Raw genomic sequence first — 19,066 nt, 5'->3', positions numbered from 1 at the left:
CCTGACAGATACACATCCATGCATGGTGGGAAACCTCCCCCAGAGTGACGTTGAAGGTCTTTGTTTCATATTTATGCTACAGCTCTGTGGGCTAGGCATGTCGAGGCCTGCCGAGACGTGTGCATTTGGCTTGGCTCTGCATGTGCATTCCTGGCCTGCCTCTGTGTTCTGTGGTAAGCAGAGACCCTGCCTCTTGTGTGTGGTGGAGTTGTCGTTAGAGTGAGCGGGAGTCACTCAGTAAATATGGAAAGTGAAGTAGCTTAGCTCCCAGATCTCCATGGCAACCCCCAGAACAAGTACAATGTCACCAAAATTACTCTGTGGCTTTCTTTTTTTAGTTGCAGTGATTTGGTTGCATACTCATGTTTTTCCGCTCCTGATTTGTACAAAAAACACTGCCCACTATATAACCAGGACTTAAGTTTCAAGGACATTAGTGGTCCCTGTCTGAACACCTGAAAAATTCAGTCACACAAAACTTGCCTTTTTCTGTGAAACACATTCCCATTGTTTCTTGCTGCCTCATATTTATTATTTAGCTTATAACCAATTGAGGAGCTTTCATAGATCTTCTGCATGGACTAGACAGGAATGGATGAGCTGATTCCCGCCTCACAGGTCACTGTAACGGATGCCTGATGCCTTCTGCTTGTGCGTACGTACCTAGCCCTTGAGTACTTTGTATTTTTAAGGGCCAGCTCCACATCCAACTTGTCACTCCTTGTAGAACATATGCTCATGAAAACATCCAGTGCATCACCCATACTTGTTTACGGTTGTTTGAAGATTGGTTTTTATCATCTCCTTGTTTCTGGGCTCTTGTTTTCAGTGGCCAATATGAAGAGAAATTCTTACAACTGTGCTTGAGGAAAGCATGCATTTTCACAGTCTTCTACCAGTTTAAGAATACTCCTAAGTTGTGGGCATTGTTTCTCCTTTTAAATGGTTCTCTGTGATCTCGTTGATTTGACTCATAGCTGGATGTTGTTGTTCTTTTTCAGTCCAGTAGTCTATAATTTTTTCTTCAGCAATGTAATTGCCATCAGTCCTTCTTATACCTTCTTAGGAGGATACCGGAGGTGGCTTGACTCATCAGTGACTCAAGAAGTCCAGCTCTCGCTTATTTGAACAATTTGGTTCATTTTAGTTTTATTTTTTAAAAGGCTTTTAGGCTGCCTATTCTCATTATGTTTTTTCCTGTCAGCAGCAAGGACTCATTTGCCCACCTGACAAAAATCCTCCTGTTTTGAGTGACATTACTGAATCATTTTCTCTTTATTTCTTAATTCATTTCAAATGCTTTAGAATTGGTCTCTATAGGGTATACCATAACTGCTAAACCATTTGGTATGCTGTTGATTTTACTCAACCCCCCTTCTTTGGAATAATCTTCACCTTCCCGCTCACCCTCAGTAAGGATTGTCAGCATTTCAGCTTAGAAGTGTCCGGCTAGAAGTTCTCAGTCACATTATCTGAGGTCTTATGTTGAATAAAACTGCGAGGGTCTTATAGTCAGAAAGTGCCAGGTTTCCAGTTTTCCTTATCATGTGGTCCATACAGGGAGACCAGCAGAGAGGATGCTTTTTAGGACACACATTGGCCTAACTAACTATTTTGGGAGGGGGGTTGGTGGGGGGGTGGGGGGGTGGGGACAGTTAACTCCTTTCCATGACCTTTTGCTTTTGTTGTTATTTTGTTTTGTTACAGGTTATCATATATGTGAAAGGTTCTAAATATCTAAATATTCTATATCTAAATATAAATCAAAATAGAACCTCAGAAAGAATTTATTTCTTTAAAAAAGAATTCTAATGTCCTCCTAGTAAATGGAATACTAAAAGTCCTCAAGCTCAGTTTAGGTATAGCCACCTGGTTTATTCTGTTGACTTTTCTAGGCCAGGGTGGGTCAAGTTCTCACTTTCTATCCTATCCTCACTCCCTTGTGGATTTACTTCAGACGAATATCATATTCCCTATGCTGCAGCCTTCCTCATTAGGTCATGGAGAACCCCAGCTTATCAAGCCGTAATAATAATTATGTTCTTAAAAATTTTACCCAAGTCTAGCTTTCAGAATCAAATCTTTTTATGAGCATTAGGATTCTGAAAAAATATTTGATAAACCAGGCATCTTTGCTTAATGTTTTTTTCTATTGTGATTTCACAGCTTTATCTGTCAGATATCCAATGTTAGGTTGCCCATAATCTACCCAAGAAGGTAGGCATATGAACAAATAAATATGTGCAAGTTAATAAGTACACTAGCGTGCATCTAAATAAAGTGCCAAGGAATCGACGGAGGGGTCTGCTAACTGGGGACTGTGTTTGCTACTTATTGCTGCTCAAACATTCACTGAATAAATGAAAATTGAAGAAGTATTTATCTCAGATACTTTTTCTAATGGATCGCAAAGAAAAAAAGTTCTGATAATACTTTAGATAAACTAGTATACTTTAGCACGATATTGTTTCTTATTTATAGAACTAACACTCACATAGAATAGTAAATAAAATCACAAGAAAAGTAGGTACAGTTATAGTCTTCTATTTCCTGTGAATTCAGAGAATTATGTCATCCAAACTTGGCCTCAAATAAGAATTAATAAAACTATTCAGCCAAGATGGAGACGTAGGTGGAGGAACCACCTTGCCTCTGTGCACAACCAAATCTAAGAACAACTATTTTTAACAACAATCACAACCAAGCCACACGGAAAATCGACAATACGGAGTCCAAAGACAACTAAATGCTCAGCTAAACCGGTAAGAGAAGCGAAGCCAGCAGCGGAGCAGGTTAGCAAGAAAAAATTCCCGGGTGGTGCGCGGTGTTGCAAGCAGCCAACAAAGCCTCTGATCACGGGCTAGCTACGGGAGCGCACAGGGAAGAGGCACCAGTGAGAAGGGAAGCCTGCGCGGGGCAGCAGGCTCGCACAATTCCGATCGGATAAACAAGCCCGGGGGCGAGCGGTGTGACTGGACGGGCTGGGCTAGCAGAGAGGACCGCCATTGCTCCCTCTCTGACCACGCCCCCACACACAGCGTCACAAACCAGCGACCTGGGTCGCCCCGTCCTGGTAAACAACTAAGGCTTCGCTCCAGCTTACTTAACGGCACGAATTGACCAAAAATGGCTCTAGGACAACTCAGAGCCCCAGAACCGATAGATCTAAGCGATGAAGAAATAGCCAGTCTTTCAGATGCACAGTTCAAAACACTGGTTATCAGGATCCTTACAGAACTGGTTGATTTTAGTCACAAATTAGAGAAACATATGGAAGCTAAGCTAATTGAAATGAAATGGTAATACAAAGGAAACCAATAGTAATGGAAAGAAAATTGGGACTCAAATCAAGGGAGTGGACCAGAAGAAAGAAAAAAATGATCAAACAGAAAAGAATGAAGAAATAAGAAGTCAGAAAAATGAGGAGAAGCTTAGGAACCTCCAGGACATCTTTAAACGTTCCAACATCCGAATTATAGGGGTACCAGAAGGGGAAGAGGAACAACCACCAGTGGAAAACTTATTTGAACAAATAATAAAGGAGAATTTCCCCAATCTGGCAAAGGAAATAGACTTCCAGGAAATCCAGGAAGCTCAGAGAGTCCCAAAGAAGTTGGACCCAAGAAGGAACACACCAAAGCACATCATCATTACATTAGCCAAGATGAAAATGAAGGAGAGAATCCTAGAAGCAGCAAGAGCTAAGGGGACAGTCACCTACAAAGGAGTTCCCATCAGACTGTCAGCGGATTTCTCAAAAGAGACCTTACAGGCAAGAAGGGGCTGGAAAGAGGTATTCCAAGTCATGAAAACCAAAGACCTACAACCAAGATTGCTCTACCCAGCAAAGTTTTCATTTAGAATGGAAGGACAGATAAAGTGCTTCTCAGATAAGACCAAATTCAAGGAGTTCATCATCACCAAGCCCTTATTATATGAAATGTTAAAGGGACTTACCTAAGAAAAAGAAGATAAAAAAGATGAACAGTGAAAGGACAGCAAACTCACAGTTATTAAGAACCACACCTAAAACAAAAGCAAACTAAGAGGACAGCTAGATCAGGAGCAGAACCATAGAAATGAAGATCACATGGAGGGTTAGCAACAGGGGAGTGGGAGGAGGAGAAGGGGGGGAGAAGGTATAGAAAATAAGTAGCATAGACAGTAGATAGAAAATAGATAGGGAGGAGGGTAAGAATAGTAGGGGAAATACAGAATCTAAAGAATTTGAGACGTGTTCATGAACTAAAGGGGGAAATGGTGGGGGAGGGGTATGCAGGGTGGAGGGGAATGGAGGGGGGAATAGAGCAAATGTAATGGCATAATCAATAAAAAAGTTTAAAAAAAATAAAACTATTCATCTGTACTCCCATGTAAAGCAGAAAATGTTTCCATTGTACCCCGAAGAAGTGTCATCTTTATTCCCCATTTTTATATGGTGATCTTGGGCTTCTCATAGTCTTGCAAGAATCTTGATATGAGTATATTTTGTATAAAGGAAAATTTTACTCTCACTGATTCATACTGATAAGTGACATATCCAGTCTCTTGATGATCCCTAATTATGTAGTGTTAGGGTTGTTTTTCTTCCCAGTGGCAACTGCACATTCGCAGGCCCTGTTAGTCTGCCTATATCTTGCCTTAATGTAATTCTTTTAGTTTCTCTTTGTTGTTATTTCGATTTGGAATTTAAGCTCTTGAAATATGAATAGTTCTAAATCTCTGGAATCAACTTAATAATTTACTTTATTTAAAATCCACTTAGTTCAGGAATCTCCCAATAACCTTATAGGGTTTTTAAACCTCCTATCGTGTTTTAAACATGACATTGAGAATTTGTCAAGCTATGAGGGGTCATTGGTGTGTGTGTGTGTGTGTGTGTGTATGTTTAATGTGAAAATTAATCTAACATCATTTTATTAACATAATGCATTTTATGGACATGACTAGTGCAAGGGGAAAAGTTTTTTTTTCATGACATCACCCACTTTATTGCCTAAAGACACCTGAGTTCAAATGTCCACCTCTGAACTACCATGTCAGTGAGCCTAGTCTGTCTCCTTGAGGATATGGTACACCTCTGACTCATTTCAAAAACGCCTGGTGAAGATTAATTTAGATACATTTCTCTCTTTTTAATTGTTCAATTACAGTTTTCTGGTTTTTACTCCCATCCCAGCTCACCCCCCCAGCCCTTCCCACCTCTCTCCCATTTCCACCCCCTTAGTTTTTGTCCATGTGTCCTTTATACAAGTTCCTGTAAATCCTTCCCCTTTCCCCCTGAAATTCCCTCCCTTCTCCCCTCTGAGATACATTTTTTTAAATTTTTTTATTGACTATGCTGTTACAGTTGTTCTATTCTCCCCCTTCATTCCCCTCCACCCTACCCCCCCGTCCCCACCATTACCCCCCTTTAGTTTATGACCATGTGACTCAAGTCCTTTAGATTCTATATTTCCCATGCTATTCTTGCCCCCCCATCTATTGATTGCTCAAAATATCAGTTGATTTCAAGATGGCATATCTGTGAGGAATGGGGGACAAGAATGACAACCTAAGTTTCCAGTGTTTTGCTACAGCAGTGGTGCCTGTTTAACTAAATCATCCCAAAAATGTTTTCTTCAGCACATGGTTCCAAGTTTTTAAATATGGGAAGAAACAGAAAGTTACTCTCTTTGAGCAGTATTCTGAGTTTACAAAACACTTTCTTGCATCTGCTCCCACTTGATTCTCCTGACAGGTCCTTCTCCCCATTGTATAGATAGATGCCTTAGTCATGGAACAGAGAGTGAGTGAAAATTGCCTGAGACCATCCTGTTAGTCAGGGGTAGAGCCTTGAAGATAACACAGGTTTCTCCCTCCCAGCCTGGTAATATTCTCCAGGCATTAATGTGACTGCTTTGACCTTGGACTCGGTTTTTAGATGCAAACTACTCTAGCCCTTACACATCTATTTATCAAGGAACTAACTTGAAACTAGACATCAATTACATGGAGCCAAAGCAACCCAGAGCGTATGTCTATGGAGGGGTGAGGAATTTAGACTATGGAGTCATGAAGAAGCGGGTGGCCAAATAGATTTTTTTATGGTGACATGCTAGATAATGGGCGATAGGATGTGGCCTGGGCAATTTAGACAATTTTGAGAGCAGGATTGTTTGAATAAAAGGTGAACGTCACAGAAACCAAGAGGATCTGGTTTAATGCAAGGAGGCTATGAAGACTGCTCTGTGTTTTGCCCATCTGCCAATCAAAAGAAGACAAAATTTATCATGCAGTGGTAGTGCCACTCTTAGGAAAAAGGATGGTCATGTTAAAGGGGTGAGAGGGGAGGTATGACCTATCACACTGAGAAAGGGATTTTGCTCTAAAATTTCAGGTTACCTATTCCCCTTTGACTCCCTTTCCCACTCGTAATTCTTATCCTTTTATATGTCCTAATTTTAGCTTGGTTGGGCTGAGAGATCTCAATCCAATTTCATTATTTGTAAATTTTTATGTATGTGAGAATAGACTATCCCTATGAAATATTAACATAGGGCTTGTGGCCTTTCCTCCCCCCAGAGGAACAAAGAAACAGCATCATTAACTCCAGTTTGGAATCTGTCATCTCATCAAATGCAAACAGCATCCTTAATTCCAGCAGCAGCTTACAGCCCAACATGAACTCCAGTGACCCAGACCTGGATGTGCTCAAACCCACCCGGCCCAGCTCACTGTAAGTATGATGTTTGCTTGCCTGTTACAGCAGGCCCTGATCAGCCATTCTGCCCAGAATTTGTTCTCAGGCCTCATCTGACTTTGAGCATTTTCCTTCTCCCTGAACTTGGAGCTTGGCTGGTTTGTTAAGATTAATCATTATTTGTAACATACTGCTTCTTGGCTTTGGTGATCTATTACTTACCATCCTGCTGAGATGGCTTTGATTATGGCTTTTGCCTGTGCTGGCTGCTGAGCATGAAGAGCAATTTCTTTTGGTTTTATAAACATTCAGACACTAAGGTAGCTCAGTAGATCACTGGCCATGTCTCTTTCATTTATGTTGTCTCAGTTTCCCTTCTCCCTGACTATGTTGAGAATGTCCAGTTCCCCCAGTAGCTGAGAGTCCCCCAGTAGCCCTTTGAATCTTTAGATCCTCAGCCCTTAGCATGACTGTGATCACAGACCAGAGACTGGAAAAGAGAAGAGCCTTTGTTGCTTCATTCTTGGGCATTGAGCACCCTTAACCAAGACAGGCAGTCGTGGGGCTGCCTGTCCAAACCTTCACAGAAATTAGATCTACTCCGTGAGGGCCAGAAAGTCCTCTCTTGTGGTTCCATCCCAGATTGCTTAGCTTGCTTCCCCAGACCACCCCATAAATTGGGTCAGCTAGAGCCTTTGCAAAAAGAATGTGAGGCCATGACCAGAAGGGCTGGACTCCCAGGCTACAGTTGTGAGAGACTCAGGAAAAAGCAGAGTTGACGTTGCCTTTCTCTGGTGAAAATAGTTCGCGGTTCAGCCACAGATTGTTTTAAGGGCACTTGTTCCCCTTAGTGAGGCACCGGGATGTCAGAACTTTTTCCTTCCCCTCTGTGTGTTGTAGTTGCATGAACCAACACACCTTGGCATTCTGTCTCTTTAAGATATTGACAAATTTGCATAAAAGGGCCCAACAATTATTGTCTTAAAGAGACTAAGGCTATTATATTAAGGTTTGGGAGGAAAAATGTCTCTAAAATGGACTTAAGAGGCAATTATACTGTAAATGCAGTAACTGTGTAAGATGAAATCATACATGGAGAAAGTCAGGTTACATTTTAGTTGTTGGCTTTAAATCCTACCTTTATTTTCAGGAAGTTAAATGACTTAACTTGTTATTTGGTAATGGGTTTGTTCACCAAAAAGTGGACCAGAGCCTTAAGAGCTCAAAATAATTTAACTTATTCAGGTTATGGGCAGTGAGTTTCTCTGCTTCCCTGTGGCCAGACTTTCCCATATACTGTATGGCTTTCTCAGGTGCTCCTAGACATTAAGGAGATTTTAGTTTCTTTTTTTCTCCATTTTGTGTAATCTCTGTTGCTGCAGAGATTGCTGCAGCAACTAACTACCAGTTGCTGAAGTGATTTGTTGTTCAGCATGGGCAAGGTTGAATTTCTAGCCCAGGTTGCTTAACATCCTCTGGTTCTAGCCAGAGTATCAACTAGTGGTCTTTAATCTTTGTTTTCAGTAGCTGGGGGCTGGGAGTCCCCTGAGTCACTGCTGAGTATAGTGTGTTCAAAAAGGCTGCTGTAGCAGCTAAGTAAAAAGTGGGGTATGTCTTTTAAACAGGCCCTGGAAGAGGGGACTTGGGCTTTTATTTTTCAGCTGTCTAGTGATTTGTTTTACATAAAACACTGGGGGTGACTCCATCTGGTTCATGCCATCCAGGGAACTATTCCCTGCCTGCTGCAGATTTGGGGGGGCTTTCCCAGGGAAGGAAGGGTGATGCCAGGAGCAGTTCTACCTGTCTTCCTTTGGAGAAGGATTAGAGGTAGGAATATGATGTGTTTCCAACAAAACTGTGGTCCTTCCAAGCTGAGTGAAGATCTGACTGGTCCTGTGAGTCTTGAGCTCAAGCAAGACTGTTCTTGAGGTGGAAGGACTGTGGGTGCCAGCGCTGGCACCAGAGCTTGCATTGTCCCTGAATGGGGGCCAGGCAAAGGTCCTATAGGCTCTTCAGGAGGTTCACCCACCATGTCTGACACCCAGAGCAGTAAGATGTTCTCCAGTCGTACCTCCTGGTTTTTTTCTGCCTGGAATTTGCTTGTGTGGGCCATGGACAGAAGCTGGGTAGTCCAGGCAAGCAGAAGTCACAGTACGTTCCCTGAGTAAATTAATTCTCCAGAGTCTGGCGACACGTTGCGCCATGGTGATTGGGCTCAGTTGCTTGCAACTGAGGTCTCAACCTCAGTTCTGAATGCTTTTATTCCTCCAACATTGTTGACTTTGATGTGCACAGGGATTCTTGAACTTAACGATGCAGATGAAAATGAGGGAAAAAAAGCAAAATTGGGGGTAGGGGATTATCATTAACTAGACATAAAGTTAGGCATAAAGTGGGGAACTAGTCACCAGAAAACTATTCTTTTTATTTTATTCATTTGTTTTTCATTATATTCATAATGACTAGAATGATCACTGTGACTGTGGATCATAATGAAAGAAACACATTTGTGACATAGCACTCTTCGGTATTACAGAGACTGCACTTCGCTGTCTCGTTGGTAAATTGTTGCCAATTCTCCAAGGAGATCAGGGCCCTCTTGTGTGTGTGACCATACTGCTAAGTCAGGCATCAAAATTAGAGATGCCATCATTCTGGCCATGTCAGGGCAAAAAAAAAATCTGTGAAACATACAAAGCACTCTTAAAATACAACAGTAAGTAAACAAATAACCTAAATAAAAACTGGGCAAAAGTTCTAGAGAGACACCTCACCAAAGAAGGTGTACAGATGCAAATACATAAGCATATGAAAAGATGCTCAACATCGAACATCATTAGGTAATTCCAAATTAAAACAATGAGATATCACTACACACCTGTTAGAACAGCTAAAATCCATAATACTGACATCAAATGCTGGTGAGCATGTGGAGAAACCCGAACTCTCATGCCCTGCTGGTGGGAACACAAAATGAAACAGCCATTTGGAAAGATGATTGACAGTCTCTTACAAAACTAAACAGGCACTTACCATGTGACACAGTCTGGCCATCACACTCTTAGGTGTTTACCCAAATTAGTTGAAAATTTATGTCCACATAAAAACCCGCCAACAAGTGTTTATAGCAGCTTTACTCATAACTGCCAAAACTTGGAAGCAACCAAGATGTCCTTTAGTAGGTGAACAGGTAAACTGTAGTACATGCAGACAACAGAATATTATTTAGTGATTAAAGAAATGAGCTATCAAGTCCTGAGAAGACATAGATGAACCTTAAATGCTTATTACAATACTAAGTGAAAGAAGCCACTCTTTAAAAAGTACAACGTGGTATCATGCCAACTTTGTGTCATTTTGGAAAAGGCAAAACTGTAGAGTCAGTAAAAAGATTGTGGATAGTTGCCCGGGCTGGTGTAGCTCGGTGGATTGAGTGTGGGCCTGTGAACCACACGATCGCAGTTCGATTCCCAGTCAGGGCACATGCCTGGGTTGCCGGCCAGTTCCCAGCAGGGGACTCACAAGAGGCAACCATACATTGATATTTATCTTCTTCTCTCCTTCCCTTCCCCCTCTAAAGATAAATAAATAAAATCTTGAAAAAAAATAAAATAAAAGCATTGGATATAGATTTTTAAAAAAGATTGTGGATAATAGATATGAAATATTATGCATTTGTCAAAACTCATAAAACCAATTGAACCATAAAGTAAACCTCATGTTGTAAGCTATGAACTTTAGTTAATAATAATTAACTGATATTAGTTCATTGGTTTTAACAAATGTATTGATACCACACTAATGAAAGATTTTAATAATAGGGGAAACTTAGGGATTGGGTAGAGGTATATGGAAACTGTGTTATTTTGAGCAATTTTTCTGTAAACCCGAAACTGCTAAAAAAGTAAAGCTTATTTATATGTTTTTGAAAAAAATCTAAATTTCCAGCTTCTTTTAAAAGTTATAAGATATGTCGACATTGAAACAGTATGTTACTTGGTAATAGATGGATGATGCTCTTCGGTTCATATCTCCTGCCTGTAGGAAGGCCTGTGACTTACTAAATACAGCCAGAAAATCTTCGCAGCCCCTCCCACTAGGAGGTGGAGTCCTAGGCTGGCCTTCAGCCTAGATTTGGCCAATAGAGTGTGGTAGAAGTAGTATCATGTGACTTTCAAGCCTAGACCACAAGGCCTTCTTGATTGCCATCTCATTCTCTTGGAACCCAGGCACCATGCAAAAAAACTCGGTCTAGCCTCTAAGAGAAAAAAAGACCAGCTGTCTCAGCCTAGCCAATGCCTGGGCCACCAGCCAGGTGAAAGCAGCCACATGAGTGAGTCCAGGAAAGACCAACAGAAAAGCTACCCAATCAACCCCCAGATTCATAAGAAATGCTAGATCGTGGTTGTTTTAAGCCACTGAGCTTGGGCCAGTTTATTCAGCAATATTTTACTAACATAAGGCCTATGAATTTGTGACCTTGGAGTTGTGGGCAACTAACTGCCCTGGAATGGGGCTGGGCTGCCTGAGTAAGGTAGGAATGTGTGAAGTTGATCACTGTAGGGTAGGGGCAGCCTCTCAATTTTTGGAATCTTCTTTGAAAGAAAATGACTTACAAATGAGGTTCTGAGAAGTTAAGAAACAAAACCAAACTCATAGCTAGTGGCTGAGGCAGTGAGAAAGATAGCTTAAACATGGACATGCCAAGCAGGAAACCCTAGGTAATCCTGGCAGCAACACTGACTAGCTGGTGCCAGGCCTTGGCCCTGGGCATGCCCATCCCCTTACTCCCTGTGGTGGAAAAATGGGGCTGACGCGTCTCTCAGAACAGAGCTTGTTCAGTGGATGCCTACAAAGGACTGCAGAGTAAAAGCCACTCTCGTCTCTCACAATCAATATAAGAGTTGGCACTGTACCACTACTTCCTGGAAGACCGTGAATTTTAAGGAGGAAATAAACAAAAGGAGTCATGGGATGTCCTACTACATAAGATACTGCCATAATCTCCCCAAACTAAAAGTGACTAGATGAAAGCTTGCTTTAGACCCCTGGGGTAGGGGCTTGTTAAAACTGAAAGAAAGTTAGGGAGTTGGGGGAACATAACAGCCATGGGGGAGCCCACCTGGGAGTTCTCCCTGCCTAAGTGGTCCTTACCCCTAAAAAACAACACACTTGCCAGTAGCCCCATAAAGAAAGTGAATTTTTCTCATCCTTTCTGCTTAACACACACACACACACACACGCACACACATGCACACATGCACACGCATTTCCAAGTTATTTCTGGTGACCTAAAAGATGAGTGCATGCCAAGTGCCTTCAAATTCTGCCAGAGTCAACCGTCCTCTCCCATCTCAGTGGCCAGTGAGAGGCGAGAGCACAGTCCCTGGAATCTAGAGGATAAACAAGGCTGCTTCCAGGCTGAGTTGTTTCTCTGAAGCACTGTTGGCTCCTTCGGACTTTGATTCAGCTGCTCTCAGATTAAGTCTGGGGAAAACTTCCCTTTAGAGCTACCTCTAAATTCTACTTATGTTTTACTTATTCGGGCAACACTCATTCAATAGATAACATTTGAACACCTATTCTCTGCCAGGCATTATTCTGAGTGATGAAGATATGGTAATTTTTTTTAAATGAGTGTTTCTTTTTTCATTGATTTTCTATTCCAGTGGAGATGGGAGGCGAATCACTATCTAATATAGCAGATGTTGCATTCTTTGGAGAAAACTAACATAGAGGAAAGGAGGTACAGATTTGTAGAGGAGGGAAGCAAGTGACTTTAGTTCTTTCTGGCTTAGTTTCTTCATCTGTAAAATAGCGTAATCGTACCCTCCTCAAAAAGTGAGAAGATGAAATGAGATCATGCATGATCTCATTTACACACCTATCACTATGAATGCCAGTTGTTACTACTGTTACTTCCGAGGCCTCCACACAGTGCCCTTCCTCTCCTACTTCCGCAGCTCCGGTCTGTATTTTTTTGTGTGCGGACAGATGCCCTCACCCATCCCTACTACTTCCCACCTTAAATTGAGACTGGCACTGTCAGTCCAGTCTTGGAGGTATCAGTGAAAAGAAGGAACTTCTAAAGAGGCAGGTGCTGCCCCACCTTAAACAAAGACCAGCTGGGGTAGGCACGCCTGTTCCTGAAAAATTTGGAAACCTCCAGACCCCATGGGATACATGATGAGTTTTATGCATAGCTATTATTTACTGAGACCAAATGAATCACAAAATGAATAATATGCATTAGACGAGTGATGATTTATGGCGTATCTTTAAAGTAATTTTGCCACCTAAGTGCTATTTTATTTTATGTCAAAAAAGCTACACCCAAGCAGGCAGCTATAATTTCACTAGAATGATCTTTATTTGTCATCCTTTGGAATGCACTGGTTTGAAAGAGGAAGTTTTCCTCTTTGGTTGGATCAGTTTTCTGTGGGGGAGGACCTTTCCTGTCAGGCTGCGGATTCTGTTTCTCACCCGCCTCCAAACAGAAAAGGTCTCTTCAGACTGATTTCCCAGAAAACTTGGTGGCATTTCCCACCTTGGGAAGTAACGTGAAAGATAATCATTTTCACAAGGAATCAGGCACCTTTTCTTGTTTCTCCTCAACCCCCATGGTGTTTCCAGCCTGCTCATTCGTGGTTTTTTGTTGGTCAAACCCGAAACCGTCCCTTTGACAGTTAAGTCTCCTGGGGCCACCGCGGCCACACGGCTCCTCCACATTCCCTTAACATTTTCAGAAATGGCCACTTGTGTGACCCGTATTCTTGTTTTCTAAGTGGCTTCCTGTCAGCTTTTCCAGTTCCCCAGCCAAGATCTTCCTAGCCAGTCAGGAGGAGCCCAGCTGGCTTCCCTTGGTTGAGGGTGGGGATTCCTGCCTGGTGACCCATCGATTTTTATTGGATAAACGTGTTTGCTCATTAGTGGTTCTATTTCACATAAAAATTGCTCAAGGCAGCCCTGCCACGATATGCCCCAGCAGAATTTAGTTCCCAAGCACCAGGGCTGCCAGTGGTACTTGAGTCTCTATAGCCGGTCAGCAGAGGGGGTATGGGAGGAGGCGGGGGTGGGACACAGTTCCAGAGCTCAGCCACATCTGTGTCTTCCAGTGCAGTGGAAATCACACGCGGAAAAATGTTTGCCTTCACTCTCATCATTGTGTTCTTTCCTCCTTTACAAGCTAAAAACACATAAAGAGTCTGAATGTTCTTTCTGTAAGTTAATTAATCTTACTAATATTCTACAACAGTTCCCAAAACATGCCATGACAGAGTCGATGCTAAAACCTTGGGGTTAAACATATGAATGAATGAATTTCATTCTGAATTTAGCTGCCCTTAAGTGCCTTATGGCACTGCACTGCACATGCGTAGGTAGGTGTTAGGCATGTTAAATCTCGAGTTTTTGATAGTCTTTGGGGAAGGAACTGGGCTTAAGATGCTGCATGGCTCTCAGCACGGTCAAGCCTGTGAGGGGACTTGGAGGAACTCTACAATGCCATTTTTCTCAGAGTTTGATTTAAAATTGTCTGTCTTCCTAGGTATATAATTCGGGGGGATATTACTGGCATCAATAGAGTCAGATCTGAAATTGGGTCAATTAAAATCACATTAGAGTTAAAGTACTGCCTCCTAAACTTTTTTTAGTCAGTCTGGAGAATAGGTGCTTCCTCAGCTAGGAACACATTTCTAGTTGGAAATGGTCTCAGAATCTCATTTTTAACTACTCCTCTGCATTAAGAATCTGAAAACCAAGCAGAATTTACTGTCAGCTTCATAGGGTCTTCCCGGGTAGGGTCTCTGCCCAGTGCAGTGGTCCTCAGGGTATGTGCTCCTGCGACCAGAGTCAGTGGCACCACGTAGGAGCCTGTTAGGTGTACACATTCTCAGGCCCCACCCCAGACTTACTGGATGAGCAGCTTGGAGGAGGAGCCCAGCACTCTGTTTGAACAAGCCTTGATTCTGCCACATGCTAATGTCTGAAAACCATAGTCCTAGTGCATTAGGTCGATGGACTTCCACAAGAATAAAATCAGGATTTACTTCATTGTAAAGCTCCCAAGGCCAAGCCTGTGTCATCACTCACTGGCACTCTGATTGTCTCTGCAGTGATGGTAGTTGTGGGGCTTAAGAACAAACTGCCCTTAGCCTTTGAGATTGGTCACAACTTATTAGGCTGAGGACCGAGGGGTTTGCTTCTCAGGGCAACCCAGTGAGCTCACCAGTGCTGCACTTTCCAGCTCCCCAAGGAAGCCAGCTAGCTGCTTTGCCAGTGCATGCCTTTTGGTCACAAATAAGAGAGGGTGGGTGCATCGGTTAATCAAACCAACAGGTTTTTTCAAATGAGCACCTACTGTGGATGTAACATGACAAGACCAAGACCTTTGCATAGACAGGAAAACAGTTCTTGGGGTATGTGCTGCTGAAAGGCGTGGATCGTCATCAACATGTTCAGGAGATCGGGGACTGGAGTCAGCATTGCGCACAGTGGTGCATGAAGTGGGGACAGGTGGAAAGGCAAGGACTGAGCTGGATCAGGCTCAACAGATTTGTGACTAGAGCCTTCAACATGTGAGTCTCCCAAAGGGCGCGTGTTATGCTGCATTTCCACAGTTCAGGAAATGCTGTTCTAAATCGACCCTCTTTTTTTTTTGAAGGGAATATGTATATCTCAGAATGGATGGCATCATTGTGGTAGAGATCTTTCAGGAGAACAGAGATTTAGTTTAGTTTATATATAAATTTACGACCGCAAACAGGTCTCTGAAGGACAAGATGGAATGTGGTGTAAGGAGAAGCCCACACAGCCTGATAATGAAGCCTCGACCCTGCTGTTTCCTAACTGTGTAAATTCGGGAAGTTATTTGACATCTCTAAGCTAAACCTATTCTCTGAAACGGTAACAATAATAGTAATAAGAAGACCTCCCTTCAGGGTTTTTGTGAGGTGCAGGTGAATGATGCCTGCATGACACTTAGTAAATTGCCTGCTACATAATAACTGGTTGACAAAAATTACTTGCTACTATTATTTTTTTTGTAAATTTTATTTTCTTAAATATTTTATTTACTTTTAGAGAGAGGGGAAGGGAGGGAGAAAGAGAGGGAGGGAAACATCAATGTGTGGTGTCTCTCGCACACCCCACTGGGGACCTGGCCTGCAACCCAGGCATGTGCCCTGACTGGGGATTGAACCAGAGACCTTTTGGTTTGCAGGCCGACACTCAATCCACTGAGCTGTATCAGCCAGGGTACTATTATGTTTTTATTATTGTATCTTTATTTGTTCTTGCACTGCCCTCTGACCAATGAACAGTCTCCTAATGTTGATTTCTTTCAGTGGTGGCAGGAGATAGACACTCAATGTTTATTTTTGTTTATTTGATCCTAGTGTGACAAAAACCAACCCAGATTGAAAAGGAAATGAGAATTTTAAAATAAATTAAAACACCTAAAATTAAATTAACTACAAACAACAAAGTACACTGAAATCAGTAGAAGCACTCCTCTTCAGAGACGGGGTTCAAGCTGTTTGCCCAAAGTCAGGCATAGGTGTTCACTCCAGGAGCTTTGTCACGCCTTCTGCCCTATTGTTTTCCATTGGGTGGCACCAACTGGACCCGGACTAATTAGACTAGAACCCAGTTGCAATCTTGAGTTTCCACTGGGGGATAACTTAGCCTCAGAAATTCCTTTTCAGCCTATGTCTCTGTGTAAATTTGACTGCCATTATGGCCAAATTAAAAACAGTTTCTGAAAAGAATTATTCTGAAATTCTGATCTTAATCATTTGCTACATCTGCTCTATTGGGTTCTCTTCCAGTGCCTATCAGCTTCCTCCTCAAGGAAGTGGTGAGGTTCCAACCAAGACATTGATTTAGCGTCCCTTCCAATACTCCTTACAAACCGAAGGGGCGAATGTGCTGATCTCTGGCTGTTGTCAAAAATGCCCAGAAAAGGGGAAAAAATGCTATTGTAAGGACCACCTTGTTGCCCTGTGTGAAGAAGTCATGTCTTCAGAGGGAACCAAGATGGTATTGTCCACAAAGAAATACAAACAAAGTTGTCTACCCAAGTGTAGGGGACCGGTTTGTTTTAGTCTGACAAATGTGACTCAGCTCTGTGTGGAAAACCTACAGAAGTGAAGTGGCAGGCAGGAGGCAGACCTTCAAACCAAGTTTTCCCGTGGGAATCAGGCCTAGAAAGTGCATACAGACGGTTATGGCTTGCTCTTGCTAAAACTCCATCACCCTGGTCTAAAACAACAAATGTGTATTGTCTGTCTTCAATGTAATGTCCAAAGCCTGTGTGAATTTTCCCAAGGATGGAGCTAATCAGCTCATTGCCATTCCCTTCTGCATGTTACTTTCATGTCCTTGATTGTACCTAAAATGTAGACAATAATATTCTATGTAATAGATAATAAATCTTTCTCTGATGTAAGACCCGAGAAAAACAATAAAAGGCTGTCTAGGCAAGGGTCGGGGTGCTCTTCCCTTGAGAGAGTGGCCGAGGCACCACAGACACTCTCCCCTTAAAAGAGTAGCCGTGCCTGTCCCCTTTTTCTCCACAGGATTGTTGTCACCTGTGCATTCATTCTCAATAGGCGGACTCTGTGAAGGACTCACCCCTACCCAGAAATTTGGGTGTTGCATGAAAATTTACTAGCAAACCTTTCTTGACCCATGGTGAGGCATAGCCTCTTTTCACTTATTTTTCCTGGCTACTCTGATTCAGAGTTTAAAAAACCTATTCTAAAAGAACATTCTTTTTCCATGTAGGGCCAGGAAACAGTCCTTCAAGGTATGGATTAAATTTCAATTGAATGGGATATTTGGTGTAGGGCTTTATATAAGAAATTGTTACGGATTTTTGCATCAAGTATTGTCCTAGTAGAGAACTGTCCTGATGAGAAATTGTGGTGGTGGTAGGGGTAGGGGGACTTCAAAAGTGCAACATATTCAAATGATCAAATTCCAACTTTTCATTCCTTTCAATATTTTTTCTCTCTACATCTTTCTTACAGTCCAAATTTTGATTATTTTGGCATCTAACATGTTAGATCCATAGAGACTTCTGTGGAAAACAACAAACAAACACTTGGGACATTGTACCATCTTTTTATAAGCCCAATGTTTGATGCCTGGCTGAGTCTGAGACATAGGAAGTCTTCTGGCTAACGGAATAAAAAAGTTGGGTCATACAGCTAGAACTACCCTGCCCCACTCTCAGTGAGCTGGGCAAAGGCAGACAGTGAGGAGATGAAGTGGGGAGATTCTTGGAACCCCTGTCCATGCGACGTACATGGAAAGGACGACCCGTTCCATCATAAATATTTTTGAGTGAACGGCCAGGCCACTCACTCACTCACTATGGGGGCATGACATCCCCCATGTATGCCCAGCTGATTCCCCCCCCCCCCCCCGGGCTGTAAGAGGTTTGAGGGAAGAGTTTTTTTTGTTTGTTTCTTTCCTATGCCTGGCAGTGTCTTTATCAGGATTTAGTAAACTTACTGGGAAGGTTCTGTCTGTCCAATCCAGCTCATTTTGAATGCTGAAATTCACGAGGGCTCTAGGGAACAGGCAGGCTATAGAATGAAATATTCAACTGGAGGTACCTACCATATTCCAAAGGGGCACAAGAAATGAAGATAAGTTTGTGTTCCTTTAAGATCTAAGAAAGGGAAAGGTGTTGTGGAAGAACAGTTAGTAGGTGTTCTTCTGCAAAAATTACTTAACTGCAGCTGTCATTTGGGACAGTGCTGGGTCTAACTGCTGTTTGGGTGAGCACATCAGCTTTGTTGGTCACTAGCATGCGGACCTCGTCTCTGCGGGGCTTGCATGTCCAGGATTCCCATGACTCCGCTTCTCGACGTGTGATCTCCTGCCAGTTTATTTTCACTGAGACAATTGCACATTGTAAGTGCTGCCATGGGATGACTAAGGACAAATTTCCTTTAATTCCACTTTCACACAAAGGGTCAACAGAAGAAAGAGAAGAAGGATGCATGAGTGGGGCCATTTCTCCCCCAGAAGAAGCAGAGAGTTATATGGCCCTGCTAACCATGAGGTCTGTGCTGTAAGGCATGGTGTTTGGAAGTTAAGGAAGAATAGAGACAGGCTTCTTCTGAAACAGAGTTGATGTCAATGCATTTATTTGAAGAAACCTCTCTTGTGCTTCAGCTTTCACTTTTCCAACTTTCAAGTCTTTTTCAAGCCAAAGTGCTGAAGGTAACAGGGCTTTAATCACCCTTGTGAGTGATGTTTGATATGACATAACGAGGGCCTTGCCAGCTTCACTCTCCCGTTCTATCCAGGGTGCCTCTATCCTTAAATTCTAATCTGTGTTTCACCTGCTTAGATCGTCAAAGGTTTTGAGTA

The 19,066-nt window shown here is 42.4% G+C and overlaps 1 protein-coding gene across 7 annotated transcripts in view; it reads left to right on the top strand.

Annotated features, from left to right (window-relative positions):
* The window catches only part of ARHGAP26 (Rho GTPase activating protein 26), a 416,835-nt gene that overhangs the window by 337,264 nt on the left and 60,505 nt on the right, over positions 1–19,066 (top strand). For all 7 annotated transcript variants that reach the window (XM_053666461.1, XM_037141721.2, XM_053666462.1 and 4 more), the window contains exon 20: positions 6,565–6,718. In XM_053666461.1, the coding sequence (XP_053522436.1) occupies positions 6,565–6,718 (154 nt within the window). The remainder of the gene's footprint in view (positions 1–6,564; positions 6,719–19,066) is intronic.

This window comes from Artibeus jamaicensis, unplaced genomic scaffold (genome assembly GCF_021234435.1).
Source record: "Artibeus jamaicensis isolate MK-2021 breed Jamaican fruit bat unplaced genomic scaffold, CSHL_Jam_final contig_456, whole genome shotgun sequence".
In the NCBI taxonomy this organism is placed as follows: Eukaryota; Metazoa; Chordata; class Mammalia; order Chiroptera; family Phyllostomidae; genus Artibeus; species Artibeus jamaicensis.
Note: the sequence above shows the minus strand (reverse complement) of the source record. Positions and strands in the feature narration are given on the sequence as shown.